The following is a 19,263-nucleotide window of genomic DNA, read 5'->3' as shown; positions in this document are numbered from 1 at the left end:
TGCCATCATGATCAGCTTACATGTGTAGAAACTACCTAAATGAAAATGCAAAGAAGTCTTGAAATGGTTTCTTAGGACATTTAGCATTTCATGGACCAGTATACACGAAATTAAGTGTAACCAGTTTCCTCCTTGATGAGTCATAATTTAAAATCTGTAGGGCTTTTATGTTACTTAAAAGCAGTGTCAGTTAGTTTCGATCAATACCATTGCAAACACTTGCTTAACCTCTTCCAAAGTGACCCACATTGGTATTAAAAAAAAATAGGAAGATATGTTTAGGACAGTGTTGGTCTTTGACTTGAGAAACAAAAAGAAGTAGACTGCTCAGTTCAATTGTAAAAGAATGGGGTCTTTTATGATCAGACATCAGTCCTTTAGACAGCCAAATGGTTTCAACTTTGAAAAAATGGTGGGGATAGCCTCCTCCTTCATATCCCCTCCCAGTCTCACAGCTATGCCCAGTGGTGTGTCAGAGTATATACTGTGATTCCAGTAATTCAATCCAGTGGTTATATATTAAACTTCTGTGTTATCTAAGATATGTTCTTGGTACTGGGGTTACTATTATGAAGTAAGCGAGAAACCCTTGAGTTGTTCAACATCTAGTTGGGGAAACACACATATCGTACCCTAACTATAGCAATGTGACGATAATCAGAAAAATCAGGGAATGTGAAATGATGGAAAGAGTCTAGTACTGTGTGATTTTGGTCAAGTCAACAGCAATGACAATCTACATCTGTATAACACTTACAAACATATTTAGTAATCTTTACAGCCTTGTGCAGCAGGTTTGATTATTTAAGGCTAATATTTAATGTACAGAGAGATGAGATTTTTCCAAGGTCACAAATTTAGTAGGTGGTGGAGCCACAACTCCAGTCCAAGTTCTTCACTAGGTTAAACAATGTGAAATTTTTTGACCAATTTTGACCTGTAAACTAGGTGATTTCATATGTGTTCAACCTTTATTTTAGGGCTCTTTCTATTCTGAACCGCTGTCTCACTTTAGGCTTTCTATCCATAAATTGATGGCTTTGAGCTTGCTGATAGAGAAGGGCCTTTCCTGCAACTGGCTCAAACCTACCACTAAAGAGGAAGAGGCTGTTGAGAGTCAGAGGCAAGCAGTAGCCTCTGACTTGTCGGCCCGCACCCTCCTTTAAATATGAGAATACTTTTTAATAATAGCCAATCCTCTCCTCCCCTTGTTCTGAGTATAGGGCATATATTAGATCAGTGGTTCTCAAAGCATGATCTCAGGACCAGCATCACCTGGGAACTATTGGAAGTGCACATTATCTAACCCCACCCCAGAGCTACTGAATGAGAAACTCTGGGGTAAAGCCCAGCGATCTGAGTTTTAACAAGCACCCTCCTAGTGAGTGTGATGCAGACTACAGTTTGATAATTACTCTATCAGGGTATAGTTGGTTGGCCTATACCTGTGAGATTAATTGTACACAGATCCATAGTGCACAAAATGTTATATATAGGCAAACACTTTATTTAAATACACTTTACTTTTATTTATTTATTTATTTATTTTTGGCTGTGTTGGTTCTTCATTGCTGCGCGCAGGCTTTCTCTAGTTGTGGCGAGCAGGGGCTACTCTTCGTTGCGGTGCATGGGCTTCTCGTTGTGGTGGCTTCTCTTGTTGCGGGGCACGGGCTCTAGGCGCACAGGCTTCAGTAGTTGTGGCACGTGGGCTCAATAGTTGTGGCTCTCAGGCTCTAGGTGCGCAGGCTCAGTGGTTGAGACGCACGGGCTTAGTTGCTCCGCGGCATGTGGGGTCTTCCCGGACCAGGGATTGAACCCGTATTCCTTGCGTCGGCAGGCGGATTCTCAACCACTGTGCCACCAGGGAGTCCCTGCACTTTATTTTTTAAAGCTATTACCTTTGTCATCTATAAAGGATTTCGAAATGGGTTAATGCTCATCCAAGTGCAGGAGCCGCAACAACACAGGACAACCTTCCGGGGGAAATGAAGGTTAATAATTTTGATCAGAATAAAAAACCCAAAGAATTTCATTTTAACTGGAAAAATCTAAATGATACAGGAATAATACCACTTGGATTAATTTAAAGAGAGAATTCAAACTTGGCTGGCTAACAGGAAAAACAAGAGAAGACTGGAATGCTATATTTGTGCCAGTGCTGCTACCGTGAAATGCTTTGAAAAATAATTAGAAAGCAACTACTGCTGCAGTTCATCTCTTTCTCCCTTACATAATAAAAACCTTAATCTTGTACTTATGCTTATTCCTGTCAGCCCATAATTTTAACTATTTAAGTATAAATTTCCAAAAAGGAGGATAAAATTGTGGGTTTCCAAAAGCCAGATGTTATAAATAGAAGAGATAAAAACTGAGATAAAATGAAAATGCTCAAAATGGCTTATTTTACATGGGAAATTTATTTCATAGCCTATTTTTTCCATTATTTATGAAAGTATGCTTATACTTTAGCCTATCATTATAAACTCTGCTCCTTCTTTTAATTTGGAAATTTTTTGGAGGAGTATCTGAAAATATACATAGTACGTGGAAGAAATTTCATTTATATTTTTAATCATCATTGACTTACTGTGTCTCATTAAGTAACATTATTTCCCCATCTGTCTATATTCTGTAACTCTTATATACATTCTATGCCATAATGCATTTTACTTCAATCCAGTATATTTATAGAAAATTTTACTTTTCAAAGAAAGGTTTTGTTACATCCCAGTTAAAGTTCCTATTCAATATGTTTTCTCTGTGTGTGTGTGTGTGTGTGTGTGCGCGCGCGCACGCGTATGTCAGTGTGTCAGAGAGAGAGAGAGAGAAATAATGGTCAGTAAATTGTTTCCCACTTGGAAAATTGACTTTTCTTATGTTAACTTCTTTATATCAAAACAGGTCAGTGTTAAATTGAAGGGGTCTTAGTTTGATAAAATAACCACATTTTTCCTGCCTATTAATCTCCTACATTTGAGCAAGTCTACCTTAGACATGTGATCCTATTTCAGTATCTTTAAAAATACTTCCTCATTTCTCATTCATCTGATAATATTACTTCTGTAATTACCTGACATTTGACAAGTTTTTAGAAAAGGTGATTTCTACGGATATGAGAATATCCTTATAGTTATGCCTTATAGAAAATTAATCACATTGAAGAAAGAATGCATATGTTTGTGTTCTTGTTTTTAGGTGGATTATGTATTTACTGATAAGACTGGAACACTCACTGAAAATAGCATGGAATTCATTGAATGCTGCATAGATGGGCATAAGTATAAAGGTGTAACTCAGGAGGCTGATGGACTCTCTCAAACTGATGGACCCTTACCGTATTTTGACAAAGCAGATAAGGTGGCATTTTCTGCGTTACCATTTTACCTTGAGAAATCAATTTATATAGGCATGTGTTAGCATAGTAGAAATTAAGGATTTGGGCACGTGACATAGACTTTTGAATAACCATCTGTTTGTTCTTTCAAGTTCACCTTTCTTGTTTTATGCACAACTCCGGAATTTGTAAACAAGTAGAATTTATAAGAGAGCATTATGAAAAATGGCATTTGGGTAAAACTTTCGCTTGACTGTGTGATCATAATTTTTGGTGCTTTATCTTTAAAAATATGAGCTGCTTCAAGAATGATGTCAATTGCAATCATTCAAGTCCCAGCAGTGTCTAGGCATGAAATGAACCAGAGTCTCCCTGCACCTGAGCTATTGCCAGATTGTGAATTAGAATTGAATGAGCTCTTTTAGGCCATGGAGATGTCACTGCTTTGGTATTAGGTGGCACTACAGTACCCTGAATGAGTTAACATAGCCCCTAGGGTGTGTTAGCTGAGAACCAGGCATGTTGGTAGGGACCAGAAGAATATGTAGTTCATTTGAGTATTATGAATTTATAAATTTTTGCTACTCAGTTTGCTGGAGGTTATAACATTCTCTCACATTAATAACTTTTCTCTGTTCATTGACTAGTTACCAGCTGTTCACAGTGAAACTAATATAATCATTTTTCTGTTACTGTTCAATAGAATCGAGAAGAGCTCTTTCTGCGTGCCTTGTGTTTATGTCATACTGTAGAAATTAAAACAAATGATACTGTTGATGGAGTTACAGAATCAGCTGAATTAACCTATATGTCCTCTTCACCAGATGAAATAGCTTTGGTCAAAGGAGCCAAAAGGTAAGCACGTACGTTATGCTAGATGAATAATTTCGAGAGGTACAGTTCTGCCTATAGTTAACAATATGGTATTTTTACTTCAAAATTTGTTGAGAGTAGATCTCATATGTTAAATGTTCTTACCACAAACAACAAAAAAGCAAAGGGGACACAAAGAACCTGAGAAATGTTGGGATATGTCGCTATCTTGATTGTGGTGATGGTATCACAGATGTATTCATGTGTCCAAACTCATCAAATTGCACACATTAGGTATTTGCAGTTCTCTATCAGTTATACCTCAGTAATGCTGTTTTAAAACCCAGAAATAGGGCTCCCCTAGTGGCGCAGTGGTTGAGAGTCCGCCTGCCGATGCAGGGGACGCGGGTTCATGCCCCAGTCCGGGAAGATCCCACGTGCCGCGGAGCAGCTGGGCCCGTGAGCCATGGCCACTGAGCCTGCGTGTCCGGAGCCTGTGCTCCGCAGCGGGAGAGGCCACAACAGTGAGAGGTCCGCGTACCGCAAAAACAAAAAACAAACAAAAAAAAACCAGAAATAAGTTGTAGAAAATACATTAACATTTTTGAAGAGTAAAAAAAATTAAAGTTCTTCTACTTCTCCTGAGAAAGCGAAATCACAGGAGGACAGGAGTTATTTTGTTCCTTCTCTTACTTGCTTCAATAACCTTATAAGTATCCTTATTCTTTAATAAGGAGCCAAGCTACTTTATCTGAAAGTTTGAAAAACATTCCCAAATCTAACCAGTTAAGACCAAAAAGAAGATAGCAATGCATAGATGTAACTTGCATTACTATTTATGCATTCCAGCCAGAAGTCCAAATATTCATATTATAGTTCGGAAATCCTATAATAATGGCTACTTTTTGTACAACACATGTTCTTGCTGAAGTGCTCCTAGCAATTTTGATATCATTTGGTAACTGAAAGTCCTGTTTTATCCATGAAGCCCAAGCTAATTAAGTGGATTAAAGTCACCCCATGTGTTAGCTACAGAACTGGAATCACAAATTGCCTCTTTCTTGGTTACAATTTGTGACTGGACATTGACTTGCTCTGTGTTAACATCTCAGTGAGTAAAAGGAAGTACAGTTATAGATTGAGATCTTATGAAAGAGAAGAAAACAATAAACAAGTATGAATAATGCCAGTGCAAGAGGAAATTAATTATTCTTTAAAGATACACAAAGGTCTTTTTTATTGTGTTTCGCAGGTATGGGTTCACGTTTGTAGGAATGCGGAATGGTCATATGAGAGTAGAGAACCAAAGAAAAGAAATAGAAGAGTAAGTAGCGCTGTATGTTTGATGATTGTCACTTCTTAACCCCACAGTCCACCTTAGATGGATTTAGGAAGGGCAGCAGAGGGAACTGATTACATCTATAAATGTAGGACTCTGCTCTCCCAGTTCAGAGCTTTATGTAAATGTAGTTGGAGTAGGAGAAGACATTTTTCATAGAATGGCAGAAACTAGCATTTGAGGTGTAAATGATTCCAATTTTGTTCACATATGGGTCCAGTAGCCTGAATGAGCGTCTGCCTGGACTTTTCTGAATTTTAGATGCCATTTCAGGTCTCCAACACATGCTGCAAGAAAAATCAGTGAACAGGCATGAAACCTTCTGCTGTCCAGAGCCCAACCAGTCATTCTGGGATTGCAAGCCCTGCCAGACATGGCAGCTTTGGAGTCAGAAGCTTTCTCTTGTTCTAGATGCTTGGGTGTGAGCCTCAGGGCAAGTACTCCGATGCAGCCATAGCTCCACATTTCTTTTTTTTTTTTTCACTACAGAGACCCCAACAAACAAAACCACCTTGGCTTAATAACGGATTTTAATTAGCCCCTGTGATTAATTTGAATTCTTTATATGAACTTGAAATGTAATTGTCTGACCCCTAGCATCTCGTGAGACCCATCTCAGAAACATGTAACATGTGTAGATGTGCTTAGGGAATATGCCCCTTTGGGAAGGAGTGTTCAAGAGCCAGAGGAACCAGAAGAAGGCTCTTTGGCCTGACTGCCAGGAGCCCCAGGTCATTGTCAAAGTCCAGATTCTAGCCGGTTCACAACAATGCCCCCATGTGGCCAACAACAAATGAGATACTGTGCTACAAGTAGATGTCTTATACATACACATCCCAAAACCAATGACCCGCTCACTCCCATCAAAGAGAAGCTTTGTAGTAAATACTTGTATACAAGTTATTTATTTTCAAGAAATTATTTCCTCACATTTTTTTCTAATAAGTCTTAGAAACTTTCTTCTTCATCCTTTCATCTGGTGAATAGCTTAGCCATTTACACACAAATCTGATCATGTCAATCCACTGTTTATACCCTTCAGTGGATTCCTATTGCCCTTAGGATGAAATCCCAAATCTCTGAAATGGCCCACAATGTTCTCAGGTCCCAGCCCCTGCCTACCTCTCTTGCGACTCCCCTATCAACTAGATCTCAAGCCTTAAATGAACTACTGTAAGTCCCTTCATGGGCCACGTGCTCTCATGTTGCTGTGCCTTTGCACATGCTCTTCTCTGTACTCAGAGTGCCATGATATCCTTTCTTCATCGTGTCACTCCTGCAAAACACAGCTCAAGCACCACCTCTTCCAGGAAGCCTTCCTTCAGATGCCTTCTTTCTGTGCTCCCACATCTCCCCTGTGTGTTCCTTTGTTACACTATTTGGAAGACTAGGGGGTAGTCATCTCATTACCCTCTGTCTCCCTTATCATTTGGTAAGCGCCTTAAGGGAAGATGTGTGTCTCTTCTCCAGCGTCAGTCACTGTGCCTGACACATAGTAGGCACTCCATAGATGATTAAAATACTTGGCAGGGTGAGACTATTTCTAGACCCTCCCCAGATATAGCTTCGCAGGACAGCTCTTTGTTCCTCATTCCTATGCAGTCAGTCTCTCCTTACTATTTTAAGTTATATAATGAGAAGATATAGATAACCCTTAACCAACACTGGTATCCTCTGACAGCATGTTCTAAGCACAGAGAAATTCCAAAGACACAATGGAAAGCACCCGTTGTGCCCACAACTAGCAACCCTTATCCAAAGAGGAGAGCTCTGTTAACTTAAGATGTTTCTGTTGTGTTTTATCTTGGTCTAGGTATTTCACTTTTCTCTTTTTTTTTTTCTATTAAAGGTATGAACTTCTTCACACCTTAAACTTCGATTCTGTCCGCCGTCGTATGAGTGTGGTTGTGAAAACTCAATCAGGTATGCATTTTTAAAACTTGACTTTTTCCATTTGTAGATTTGTATGTTGATCAACTACTTCAAGAGAGAAAAGCATTTAACGTAGTAGTGTAGGATTACCGAAAGTCGTGCAAAGCTTTTGTATAAGCCTTAATGTATTTATACAAGCACATGTTCAGTTTGTCAAATTGTCACTGGCAGAACCCCTGGTATGACAATATATGCATTTTCTTGGAAAGTGAACTCTACCGCTCAGTCTTGGATGTCCAGACAGGAACTGAAAGGATGACTTTTTCACAGTTCAGGGTACTAACGAATCACCACCAATGCCTACCTGCAGCAGCCCACTACAACTGGATGGTTTGAGATTACTAGCAGTAGAATCTATGAGTGTAGAGAGTTGCTGGTTATCCCTCTCTGACCTTCCTAATTCCCCACTGCTTTACACTTCCTGGAAACAGGTAAGCTAGAGATGACTAAGGGCCTGACTGCTGGGAAAGGGCATGTGATTTTACTCTAGCAGCCTGGGCTGTTTGTTTAACACAGTAAAGAAGCTTGCCCTTTGCAGGGGAAACAGTACCATCATTTCAGGGTTCCCCCATGTTCTTGGGAGGAGCCATGGTGACTGGGATGCCTTCTGCTCAGATTCAGCAAGACCCATGGGTAGCATTCCTTCTTCGTTTGTGGGCTCTCATATTCCTCTGTGTGTGTGTGTGTGTGTGTGTGTGTGTGTGTGTGTGTGTGTGTGTGTGTGTCTGTCTGTCTGTCTGTCTATCTGTCTGTCTCCAGGTGGTTTTTCAAAATATCCTTGATTTATTTCCTAGTAATTTACTTTTTAGTATTAAATCTGTTGAAAATGTCTTAGTATGAGAAGGGGAAGATTTAGACAGACCCTTCAGGGAATATATCCTACCTTATTCATACTTTGTGGTGTGACTGCAAAGTCACGATGCTGATTTCATTATATGTGAATGTGGAATTTGTTTTATGACTTTTAAACACATTGTGGCTATGTGAGAGAAAATTTTTTTAAAAACACCTAACATTTGGAATACTTGCTGTTCTTACCTGTACACATGCACGTCCACGTTCTACTGCAGATGGTAAGATGTCTGAGGAAGTGGTCTATCAAGGGCCTTGACCTCAGAGTTACCCTTTTTTAACTTTTTGAACTTAGCACTTTGCCTTATAAGGTCAGGGTGTCCTTTTTTTTTTTTTTTTTTTTTTTTGCGGTATGCGGGCCTCTCACTGTTGTGGCCTCTCCCGTTGCGGAGCACAGGCTCCGGGTGCACAGGCTCAGCGGCCATGGCTCACGGGACCAGCCGCTCCGCGGCATGTGGAATCTTCCCGGACCGGGGCACGAACCCGCGTCCCCTGCATCGGCAGGCAGACTCTCAACCACTGTGCCACCAGGGAAGCCCCAGAGTGTCCTTCTTAATGGTACTGTCTACTTTCCTGGGTGCATGGACTGGTATAAAGCTGTACTTGTACTAGCATTCTACAGAGCTATTCTCCAGTTTCCGGTGAAAACCTTCAAGCTACTGTTTTAAAAGCTAATGTGTATAGTCTTTCAAAATGATTTTATCGTGTTTGAGCTTGAGTTTGGTCCTTGACATCTGTAGATGCCACATGTGAACTTTAGACCATGGTTGACAACATCCTCAAAGAGAATTCAGATGCAGCTCCTTGACACAAGCACCGTCTTCTGTGATTCACTTGAAGGAAGTTTCTTTTAACAGAGGTGCATGTTGTAAACTCTGAGATATTAATTATGTCTGTTGGTCCCAAGAGGTGGTGAACGTTGTCCTGACAGAGTGAAGGTCAAGATGGCTGCTTCCATTTGGATGAACATTCCAAGGCAGGCTCAGGATACACAGCTGCTGGGTGGGAGAGGCCACCTTAATAGTTATGTATTATTAAAATCCCAATTCTAAGTAAGTCAAGTACTCTGATTCTTTATTTTAGGAGACATACTTCTCTTTTGTAAAGGAGCCGACTCAGCAGTTTTCCCCAGGGTGCAAAATCATGAAATTGAGTTAACTAAAGTCCATGTGGAACGTAACGCAATGGTGAGCCTACACCCCCTCCCCCCAGTAGATAGAGAAATGCTAGAGATGACTACGTTTATGGATTGCTATTTAAAGGACTATTGAAATGAATTTTAGCTTATTTTTATGGCCTATTTTTATATTTGGGGATTTTGTAATATTATTTTCCTTATTTTATAAAACATCCTGGAGCAAGTTTCTGTTCAGAATTTGCACCCTTTGAAGACTTTTCAAGAACCTTTGTTTTATGTTCTGCTTTTTGTTTGTTTTTTTCTTAACCCCAAGAGCTATTATTTTGTTATTCCGAACCTAATTGAATGTTAACCCAATGCAATCTGTTCTTTCTTTTTTTTCCCCTTTTTTAACTAAAAAGGAAATTAGTCAGAATTTCTCTTTTGTGTGGTAAAGCAAGAGTATTTAAAGAATGTGTTTTGTTTGTTTGTTTTTATTCATTATTTGGATAACTAGAGATCTCCTACCTTGCTTCTAGGATGGGTATCGGACACTTTGTGTAGCCTTCAAAGAAATTGCTCCAGATGATTATGAAAGAATTAACAGACAGCTCATAGAGGCAAAAATGGCCTTACAAGACAGAGAAGAAAAAATGGAAAAGGTTTTTGATGAGATTGAGACAAACATGAATTTAATTGGAGCCACTGCAGTGGAAGACAAGTAACTAGAAAATGATACTCTTGTTATTTTAATGACCAGTCATTTAGGGTGGTATCTGTCCAGATTGGTAATTCATTCTCAAGTTTTGAAATCCTTGATTCAGCTTTGTCTGTACATCAAATTTTGAACTGTTTGTGGGAATAATTTTTAAGTTAAATATTTGTGACTTAGAAGAATGAATCTGTCATCTCTAAGGTGTTTTGAGTACTTACTAAGCCACCCTTCATTTATGCAGGTATTTATGAAGTAGTCTTACTGTGCGTAGGAAGCTTTGTGCTAGAGACACCATTTGAGTTGGTGCTTGGTAGAATGGGTACAATTTTGAAAGACAGATGAGCAGAAGGGAAATTCAAGGTTGAGCAAACAACGTGAGAGCTCATTCTAACCTGGTTTAACAGACTAGAGCATATTTTTGCATACTTTAAAATAATTTGCCCTAACCATACAGGCTGAGCTCTGCCAGGCATGATTATAGGGCTCCAGAATTGATCTGCTTGAAAAAATAAGTTTTAGATTCTATTTTAAGAGTTTTCTAGAAGCTATGAATGCAAATTGTGAGGCTTAACCCAAACATGAAGTTATAAACATATATTCATTGGAAGGTATTAAAGTTCTAATAGAATTCATTTAGTCTAATTTCATTGTTATTCTCTGACCAAAAGGAATGCAAAGTATCACTCTTCTTCTACCCTTGCCTTTCAGAATAATGCTTAAAATCTCCTTCAGAATGGTTGGCTTTCCTAAACTTCCAGCTCCTCAGGGATGGGGATTCGCTAACTTCCTTCAATATCTCATTAGACTGTGTCTGGCCCTTTCTGTTTTAAACCATGTTAAGTATTTGTATAGTGAGATAGAAAACATAAACTTTCCAAACCTCATTGTTTGAAGTGTACTTTAATAAGTAAAACTATGCCAGAAAGAGTATGCTCAGAAATGGTAGAGGATATATAAGAAAAACAACTGTTAAAACATGTCAGGACTCCAGAATTGCTATGAATTATAAGGACATTCTCTTTAACAAGCCTTCTTGTAGAATCTGTGTCAGGAATTTTCAAAGGTAACAAGGTTTCCTTTGTGTTTCCAGGCTACAAGATCAAGCCGCTGAGACCATTGAAGCCCTGCACGCAGCAGGTCTGAAAGTCTGGGTGCTTACTGGGGACAAGATGGAGACAGCCAAATCTACCTGCTATGCCTGCCGCCTTTTTCAAACCAGCACCGAGCTCTTGGAACTGACCACCAAAACCATCCAAGAAAGCGAACGGAAAGAAGATCGATTACATGAGTTGTTGATTGAATATCGTAAAAAGTTGCTGCATGAATTTCCTAAAAGTACTAGAAGCCTTAAAAAGTAAGAAAGTACATCAATTTGTTATATTTAGACAGTGGTACAGATGTAAATCACAGCTGCTTATGCAGAAGGCTCCGTTTTCTGTAATTTATCAGTCTTTGTTTGCAGGTGCTTTATCCTTGTAAGTTAGAACCTTTCCTGAGGACTTGGCTAATGGCCCATTTGAGATTATTTGGCACTTTCCACCTCTTCTTTCATTTAAAAGAAAACCCTGCCCTTCTCATGCTTTAGAAAAGTGGTTCATTTTCTAAATACTTAGGGTCTGGGTACTTATCATTGGTACTCTGTCCTGGTCCATGTTAAGAAAAAATATTCCTTTTCATGGTCTCTTAAATTGAATGTAATAAAATCAGTCTCTAAAACAGTTTCCATGCAGGTCGAAGTCCTGGAGGCATTTTCTGTGTGAATTTTCATGCCCCAGTGCTCCAAAGGAGACCAAATACTTGATAGCATGGCCACTCGACTGCTTTCAACAAGCTGCTTAGGAAGAACCTGTAGAATCTAAGGTTCTCAAGGAAAGCCACTGATCCACAATAATTCAATACCCAGAGTTACATTTTCCTATACTTGACATTGACCAAGGCCTAGCTTTGTCTAAACCTATTACTGGAATTTACCTTGGCCGTAAGCAAATCAATTTCCTCTTCTGGAATGCCACAGGATGTGTCTGCAGTAAATCCAAAGACCCGTAGATAATATTATTTCACATTTCTTAAGTGCCCTCTTTGTTCCAGGAACAACATTAAGCACTTTAAATTATTCTCATTTAATCTTCACAGCAACCCAGTAACACAATCTTATTTTCTTCTTGTTAGAAATAGGGAAACTAAGGCTCAGAGAGATGAAGTGATTTATTCGAGATAACACAGTTAATAAGGTGTAGAGCAAGTCTACCCAATTCCAGAGCCCATGCTTTTAACAACTGTGCTCTATCTGTGTCCTCACTAGTGTTTAAACAGACTTTAAAAATGAATAGCCCACATTCATGAGGCTATGGCCAATTTTAAAACAGCTGTTGTTCTTCTGTTACTTGGACATCAGTGAGAGTAAACAGGTTTTTATTAATTGCCTATGATAAATGTTTCCTTCCTTTAACCAAATGGTACTTATAAAGGCAGTCCAGATTACATGTGTTTTACTTGCATTTATCTTAGTCTGCTCAGGCTACCATAACGAAATACAAGAGACCAGGTGGCTTAAACAATAGAAACTTATTTCTCACATTTCTGGAGACCAGAAGTATGGGATCAGGGTGCCAACATGGCCGAGTTCTGGTGAGGTCCCCCTTCCTGGCTTGCAGAATGCTGCCCTCTTGCTGTGTCCTTACTTGGCAGAGAGAGAGGAAGCTCTGGTGTCTCTTCCTCTTTTTATAAGGATATTAATCCCATCAACCCATCATAAGGGCCCCACTCTCATGACTTCATCTAAACTTATCTCCCAAAGGCCCCATTTCCAAATATCATCACATTGAGGGTTAGGGCTTCAACATGGGACTTCAGGGGGGACACAATTCAGTCCACAGCACCATTCGGGAGCCCTTGGGCACTTTTGTAAAAGCCAGGGCTTATGGAAAACTGAACTCACCATCTCAACATTCCCTCTTCCTGACTCATCTGGAGTTGGGTACACTCCTTCCCCAAGTTACACAAGCATCAGACACAGGATCCCTTTGGCCAGCTTCTGCTCCTTTGTCCCTTCCACTTCAAATCAGCCACCAAGCCTTACCCACGTCCCCACTCTCTCCACTGGCGCTCCCCATCAGATTCCTAGTAACTCGTGCCTCAGAGCACGTAAGCCCCTCTGCCAGATGAGTGGTCCTTAGGTATAAAGTACTGCCCATGTCACAGCCCTGCTCAGAAACCTTTAGTGGATCTCTATTACCCACAGAATCAGGTTGTACCAAAGGCCCCAGGTGACCTTTTCAGTTTATTTTCCTAGTGCACCACACATACATTCCCTCTTTTCTTCACCTCTTTCTGTCCTGTCTTTTAAGTACCATTTCAGATATCATACCTCACAAAGAAACCATTGTTCTTTCCTGGTGTGTATTTATTGTCCCAATCACTGGATATTAACCTTTTTAAAAACATTTTTACTTTATATTGGAGTATAGTTGATTAACAATGTTGTGTTAGTTTCAGGTGTACAACAGTGATTCAGTTATACATATACATGTATCCATTCTTTTCAGATATTAACCATTTAATATCATGTTTGGTTGGGTATATTCTCTCATGTGTGCTTCTGTTACCCCAAGGAGATTTTCTATTCTCCAAAGAAAGATTCTTTCCATTCTTCTATATGGCCTAGTTAGAGACCAAATATTACTTGATTGATTATTGAGCTACTGTTTTCTGCTCATTGTCAGCTCTGTGAATAGGGGAGCAAAGGAGAATGCATGATTGATATCTCTAATTAGTGAATAAAACATGCTCATAATATCATGAAGCAGAATATGAAAGGAAGGAAGGAAGAGGCATATTAGGCTCTCACTATTCATAGTCCATAGAACAGCAGCTCCATTATCACCAGAAGCTTGTTAGAAATGCAAAATCTCATGTCCCACCCCAAAACTACTGAATCAGAATGTGTACTTTAATAAGATTCCCAGGAATTTTAACAAGATTCCTTTAAACATTAAGCTTTGAGGAGCATAAAATCAGACAAATGAATCTATTGTATAACGATGAGATCCTGCTATGTTTAATACGTCTACTGCAGCGGTTCTCAAATGGCACCCAAGATTTCCTGAGCAGAAATTGATTAATCGGTGTTTTTTTTGTTAATTGCAAAAAAAAAAAATTAAAATGTTAATTGGTAGAATTTTCTCAATTGTAAGTTTTCCCCCATATGTTTTTCTTAAATACTTGGCACCTGTTATATATATATATTTTTTTAATAAATTTATTTATATTTTATTTTTGGCTGCGTTGGGTCTCTGTTGCTGCTCGCAGGCTTTCTCTAGTTGTGGTGAACGGGGCTACTCTTGGTTGTGGTGTGCGGGCTTCTCATTGCGGTGGCTTCTCTTGTTGCGGAGCAGGGCTCTAGGCGTGGGGGCTCAGTAGTTGCAGCACACGGGCTTAGTTGCTCCACGGCATGTGGCATCTTCCCGGACCAGGGCTTGAACCCGTGTCCCCTGCATTGGCAGGCGGATTCCTAACCACTGAGCCACCAGGGAAGTCCAGCACCTGTTATATTTGTCTTTCCTGGCAACTAATACTACTTCATCCTGGCTATACAGGAGAATCACCTATGGAGTCTTTTAAAACATGCCTATATGTAACCAAGCCCTGCCCAAGATACCCTGATTTAATTTGTCTGTGGGTAAACCTAAGACATGGGCTTTTTTTCAAGCTGCCCAGATGACTCTCATGGGAAGGCTATGGTTGAAAACCACTAGTCTAGTATAAAATGATACTTATTTAAGGAACATATATCATTATTGTATGCTATTCTTTAATGAACACTATGTCTTTTTAGTAGTCCATCATATTTGAGAAGCCAGGTCTATTGATAGGTTTTGTCATTCGGGCAAAGACGTTAAGAATATCTTCTGTGATTTGTATACCCCAAAGCCATTTTGTCTTTTCCCTGCATTGGTAAGCAGTTTTCAGATTGACTGATGATTTTCTTCATATCAGAGTTTGATGGAACTGTAATTTCCAAAATTCACCTTGAGTTTCTTATATGGAGACTGGCTGCTAGAAGTCCATTATTTTTATATTTAGAACTTAGTGCCATCTATATGGGCAGCTTGAGTCTCAAAGATGTGATAGAAAGTCTCTGTTGTGTCATTAATAGAGTCGGTTGCTTCTTTAGAATTTACACGTCCAGGAACCAGATTGATGATAACCCTCCTCTGAGTGGTTTCTTAAAGTTCCTAAATAGCAATGTATAGTAGCTTCAAATATAGCATTGTTTTTCTTTTTCAGAGCATGGACAGAACATCAGGAATATGGATTAATCATTGATGGCTCCACGTTGTCTCTCATATTAAATTCTAGTCAAGACTCTGGTTCTAACAATTACAAAAGCATTTTCCTACAAATCTGTATGAAGTGCACTGCAGTGCTCTGCTGTCGGATGGCACCGTTACAGAAAGCCCAGGTAACTGAATGTTAGTTAATGTTCCATTCTGGGTACTTCTGTACGCATATGTGCAAATGTTCACTTTTAATTTTCTTCAAAGAGCCCTGAGTACCTTATTATATTTTCCCTGGATTCTTCCTCTGTGCGGTCCAACTCAGAAGTCTTCCCACCGATTTGAATTAAACCTGTGCTTCACCTTTTTGTCTCCTCAAGCTGGCTGTCTAATTCCTCACCTTGCAGACTTCTCTAATGAGTGCTTGGTGCCTGCTGCCTTCATCCCACTGCTCCTGGCTCCACTATTCCATTAGCCCCACGCATTCTTTCTTCTCACCTTACTCTGCTGCATCTCCTGGAGGAGAGCAGTGACCTCCTTGCTGAACCCGTCGTGTTGTCTTTCGTTTTCTCCTCATTTCTCCACTGCAGTTGACACTGCCAATTATGTCCTCCTTTAAACTCTCCTCCCTTCGTTTCTGTGATGGTCCACGGTCCTTTTTTTTTTCCCTTCTTGGCAACCTAGTGTCTTTCTATTTTGTTTCATCCTGTGTCTTCTCCCTAATTGTCAGTTTTTTGGGGGGGCTATGTCTTCCCTCGGCTCTTCACTTACATCCTATCTCTCTGGATAAGCACATCCATTTCTATGGCTTCCATTGATGATATATCTCTCGTCCTGACTTCCTTTTTGTTAAGTCTCATATTTCTAGCTGCCTGCTAGACGGCTCTATATGGATTCCCCACTGTAACATTAAATTCTAGTATCCAAGACAGATATTATAATTTTCTCCTTCAGGCCAGTTTGTTTTATCCCTTGTCTTTATTATTCCTGTTACCAGTGACATTTTTCTTTGGCTCCCTAAGTCTCCAAACTGCCTTTGATCCTTTTCTTCTCACTCACTCCATATATAGTCACCACGTCCTACTGATCCTACCTTTTGTCATAGCTCTCATTGTGGTGCCACCTTGTTAAACCTTTTATCTCCATCTTAGTGCAAGCAAGACCTTAGGACTTTACACACAGGCTATTTGATTTAATCTTCTCATTAGTCTCCTTGCTTTCACCCTTCCCCATTCCATCTCTTTCCCCATACTCCCAAATTAATCTTGTTAAAACAGTACTTCTCCCATCATATATTCTCTCTCAGAACCTTTCAGTAGTTTCCTAGTCCCTTAGGATGAAGGGCAGATGACTCAATATGGTACTCCGGGCCACCCCTGTCGACCCTTTCAATGTGTCCGTACATATTTTGTGTCCACCACCACTCTCACGTCCAGCGAGAATCATCCACTCCTGTTGGTTGTTCCCCCTTTGTGTCCCTTCCACGTGCCATGCTCACACCAACTTCTAAAGCTTCCCTCATATAATTTCCTCATCTGGAATTTCCTCTGAATTCCTCTTGGCCTCACAAAAGTTTTACTCCTAATAAAACCCAATGCAGGGGCAACCTCAAGTGTGCTGTCTTTTCCAGCTCCTCTTGCTCGCATTGATCTACTTCACCTTGCTTCCTTGTACTCACTGAGTCTCGGGAACCTTAGAATCTCAGGTACACACCTTTTCACTTCTGCGTACACTGTATTCTTTTATATGTGTTGGTCTTGCTTCTTCCCGTCCCTCAGCTGCTTGCTCTAGACCTAGCGGATGGCGCTGTGTCTTTGCCTTCTCCTTCACACACCCTGCCCCCTACCTCGCACATGCATGCACGCATGCGCAAGCACACAGCCCATCCTAATTTAGGGCATTGTCTGCCTTCTTCTCACTTTCAATTTCCATCACAATCAGGTGCTCTTCTGTTCGTCAACCATAAGAGCCTTGGTTAGCCCCAGCTGGGGAAGCAGATCCTATCAGAACAGTATACATAGAAATCTGTCCCTTTAGTCAAAGACAATACCTCTTTCCCTTTTTTTTCCTCCTATATTCATTGTCTGCTGCTCAAATTGCTCACCTGGGTTCTAACTTCTCCACTGCCCAGGACAGTATCTGAATTCCTAACACTGTGCTGCTTCTCTCACCCAGACTATGGAGCCCCCTGTGGTTCAGTCCTTAGTCTGTTTTATTTCCTTCACTATCATCACCTCTTCCAGGATATCACCTACTCATCTGTCATGGCCACATAGGTGATTTTCTTTTTTATATATTTATTTGATTGATTGATTGATTGATTGATTTTGCGGGGGCTGCATTGGGTCTTAGTTGCTGCACACGGGATCTTCGTTGAGGCATGCAGGATCTTTCCTTGCGGCGTGCGGGTTTTCTCTCTCTTGTTGAGGCGTGCGAGCTCAGTAATTGTGGCGTGTGGGCTTAATTGCCCCACGGCATATGGGATCTTAGTTCCCTGACCAGGGATCAAACCCACGTCCCCTGCATTGGAAGGCAGATTCTTTACCACTGGACCACCAGGGAAGTCCCCACATAGGTGATTTTTCAAGTCACTTCTCCAATCCCAATCTTTGGAGTTCTACTTTACTTCTCCAGTTGCTTACTGAGCACATGTTCTTGGGTGTGTCATTGTCACCTCAACTCAGCCTTCTCTAGAGCCCAAATTGTCATTTTCCTTGTCTTTTTTTTTTTTGGCTGCATTGGGTCTCCATTGCTGCACGCGGGCTTCTCATTGCGGTGGCTTCTCTTGTCGCGGAGCACAGGCTCTAGGTCCGCGGGCTCAGTAGTTGTGGCTTGCGGGCTCTGGAGCAAAGGCTCAGTAGCTGTGTAGCACGGGCTTAGCTGCTCCACAGCATGTGGGATCTTCCCAGACCAGGGCTCGAACCCTTGTACCCTGCATTGGCAGGCAGATTCTTAACCACTGCGCCACCAGGGAAGTCCCTTTACATCTATTACTGAGCTCACTATACTTCTAGGTCTTTAGATTCAAAAGCTTGACGGTCCCCCATGCTTTACCCTTCCATGTGGTCTCAGTCACCAAATTCTGTCCATTTTCTAGTACACTGTCTTTTCCATGTCTTTCTTTCCATTACTTTCCAGGTCCAGGACTTAAACAGCTCATTGAACTCCATGTGGACTAACTTCTCTCTTTGCCTGCAGTCTGGCCTTTTCTTCCCATTTCTCCTGCACCCTGTTGCCACTTTCATAATATTGCTCCCTGTTGATGTGGCCCCATATATACCTATCCATGTCCCCTGTACAAAAACTCATTGGTCTGGTCAAACCAGATCTGTTTTCTAAGCATATACTGTACTTAACTGGCTGTGGGCCTTAGAACATGCTATGCTCTTCCCTTTCCGTGGGATACTGCTCCAACCCCCTTTTCCCCATCCATGCACATCTTACCAGTCTTTTATGATTTAGATCAAACCACCCTTCCTTCTATAAAGTCATTTCTGATCATTCTGGCATGTAGTGTCCTCTCCCTTCTCTGACATCACGGGCCTTCTTATGTGGACAACTTAGATGACAGTGTTATATATTCCCTTGCATAGGTATTGTGTATTGTTAATCTGTTTATCTGATATTATTGTATCCATTCCCCATTATATGCTTCTTGAGGTATGAGACCAAGCGGTATATCCTTTCTGGATATTTGCACTTTGCTTTTGCACATTGTATTGCATGTAGTTATAGTTGATCAATAAATAGTTTTTGGTAAATTGATTTCTTTTTTGTGAAGCTATCTAGAGATTGAAGAGAAGTTCTTAATCCAGGTGACCTGGGACTCAGTAAAAAAAAACTCCCGTGTTTATCTACCTAGATCTTTCATGGTTTTATGGTCCA

General features: G+C 40.5%; 1 protein-coding gene across 2 annotated transcripts in view; it reads left to right on the top strand.

Moving 5' to 3' along the window:
• Positions 1 to 19,263, top strand: part of ATP11C (ATPase phospholipid transporting 11C (ATP11C blood group)) — a 168,309-nt gene that overhangs the window by 104,975 nt on the left and 44,071 nt on the right. For both annotated transcript variants that reach the window (XM_082865068.1, XM_082865067.1), the window contains exons 13-20: positions 3,196 to 3,357; positions 4,038 to 4,189; positions 5,400 to 5,471; positions 7,336 to 7,409; positions 9,354 to 9,457; positions 9,927 to 10,108; positions 11,193 to 11,456; positions 15,389 to 15,563. In XM_082865068.1, coding sequence (XP_082721194.1) covers positions 3,196 to 3,357; positions 4,038 to 4,189; positions 5,400 to 5,471; positions 7,336 to 7,409; positions 9,354 to 9,457; positions 9,927 to 10,108; positions 11,193 to 11,456; positions 15,389 to 15,563 — 1,185 coding nt within the window. The remainder of the gene's footprint in view (positions 1 to 3,195; positions 3,358 to 4,037; positions 4,190 to 5,399; positions 5,472 to 7,335; positions 7,410 to 9,353; positions 9,458 to 9,926; positions 10,109 to 11,192; positions 11,457 to 15,388; positions 15,564 to 19,263) is intronic.

Source organism: Leucopleurus acutus (genome assembly GCF_964270905.1).
Source record: "Leucopleurus acutus genome assembly, chromosome: X".
Taxonomy (NCBI): Eukaryota; Metazoa; Chordata; class Mammalia; order Artiodactyla; family Delphinidae; genus Leucopleurus; species Leucopleurus acutus.
This window is presented reverse-complemented; position numbering and strand designations above follow the sequence as displayed.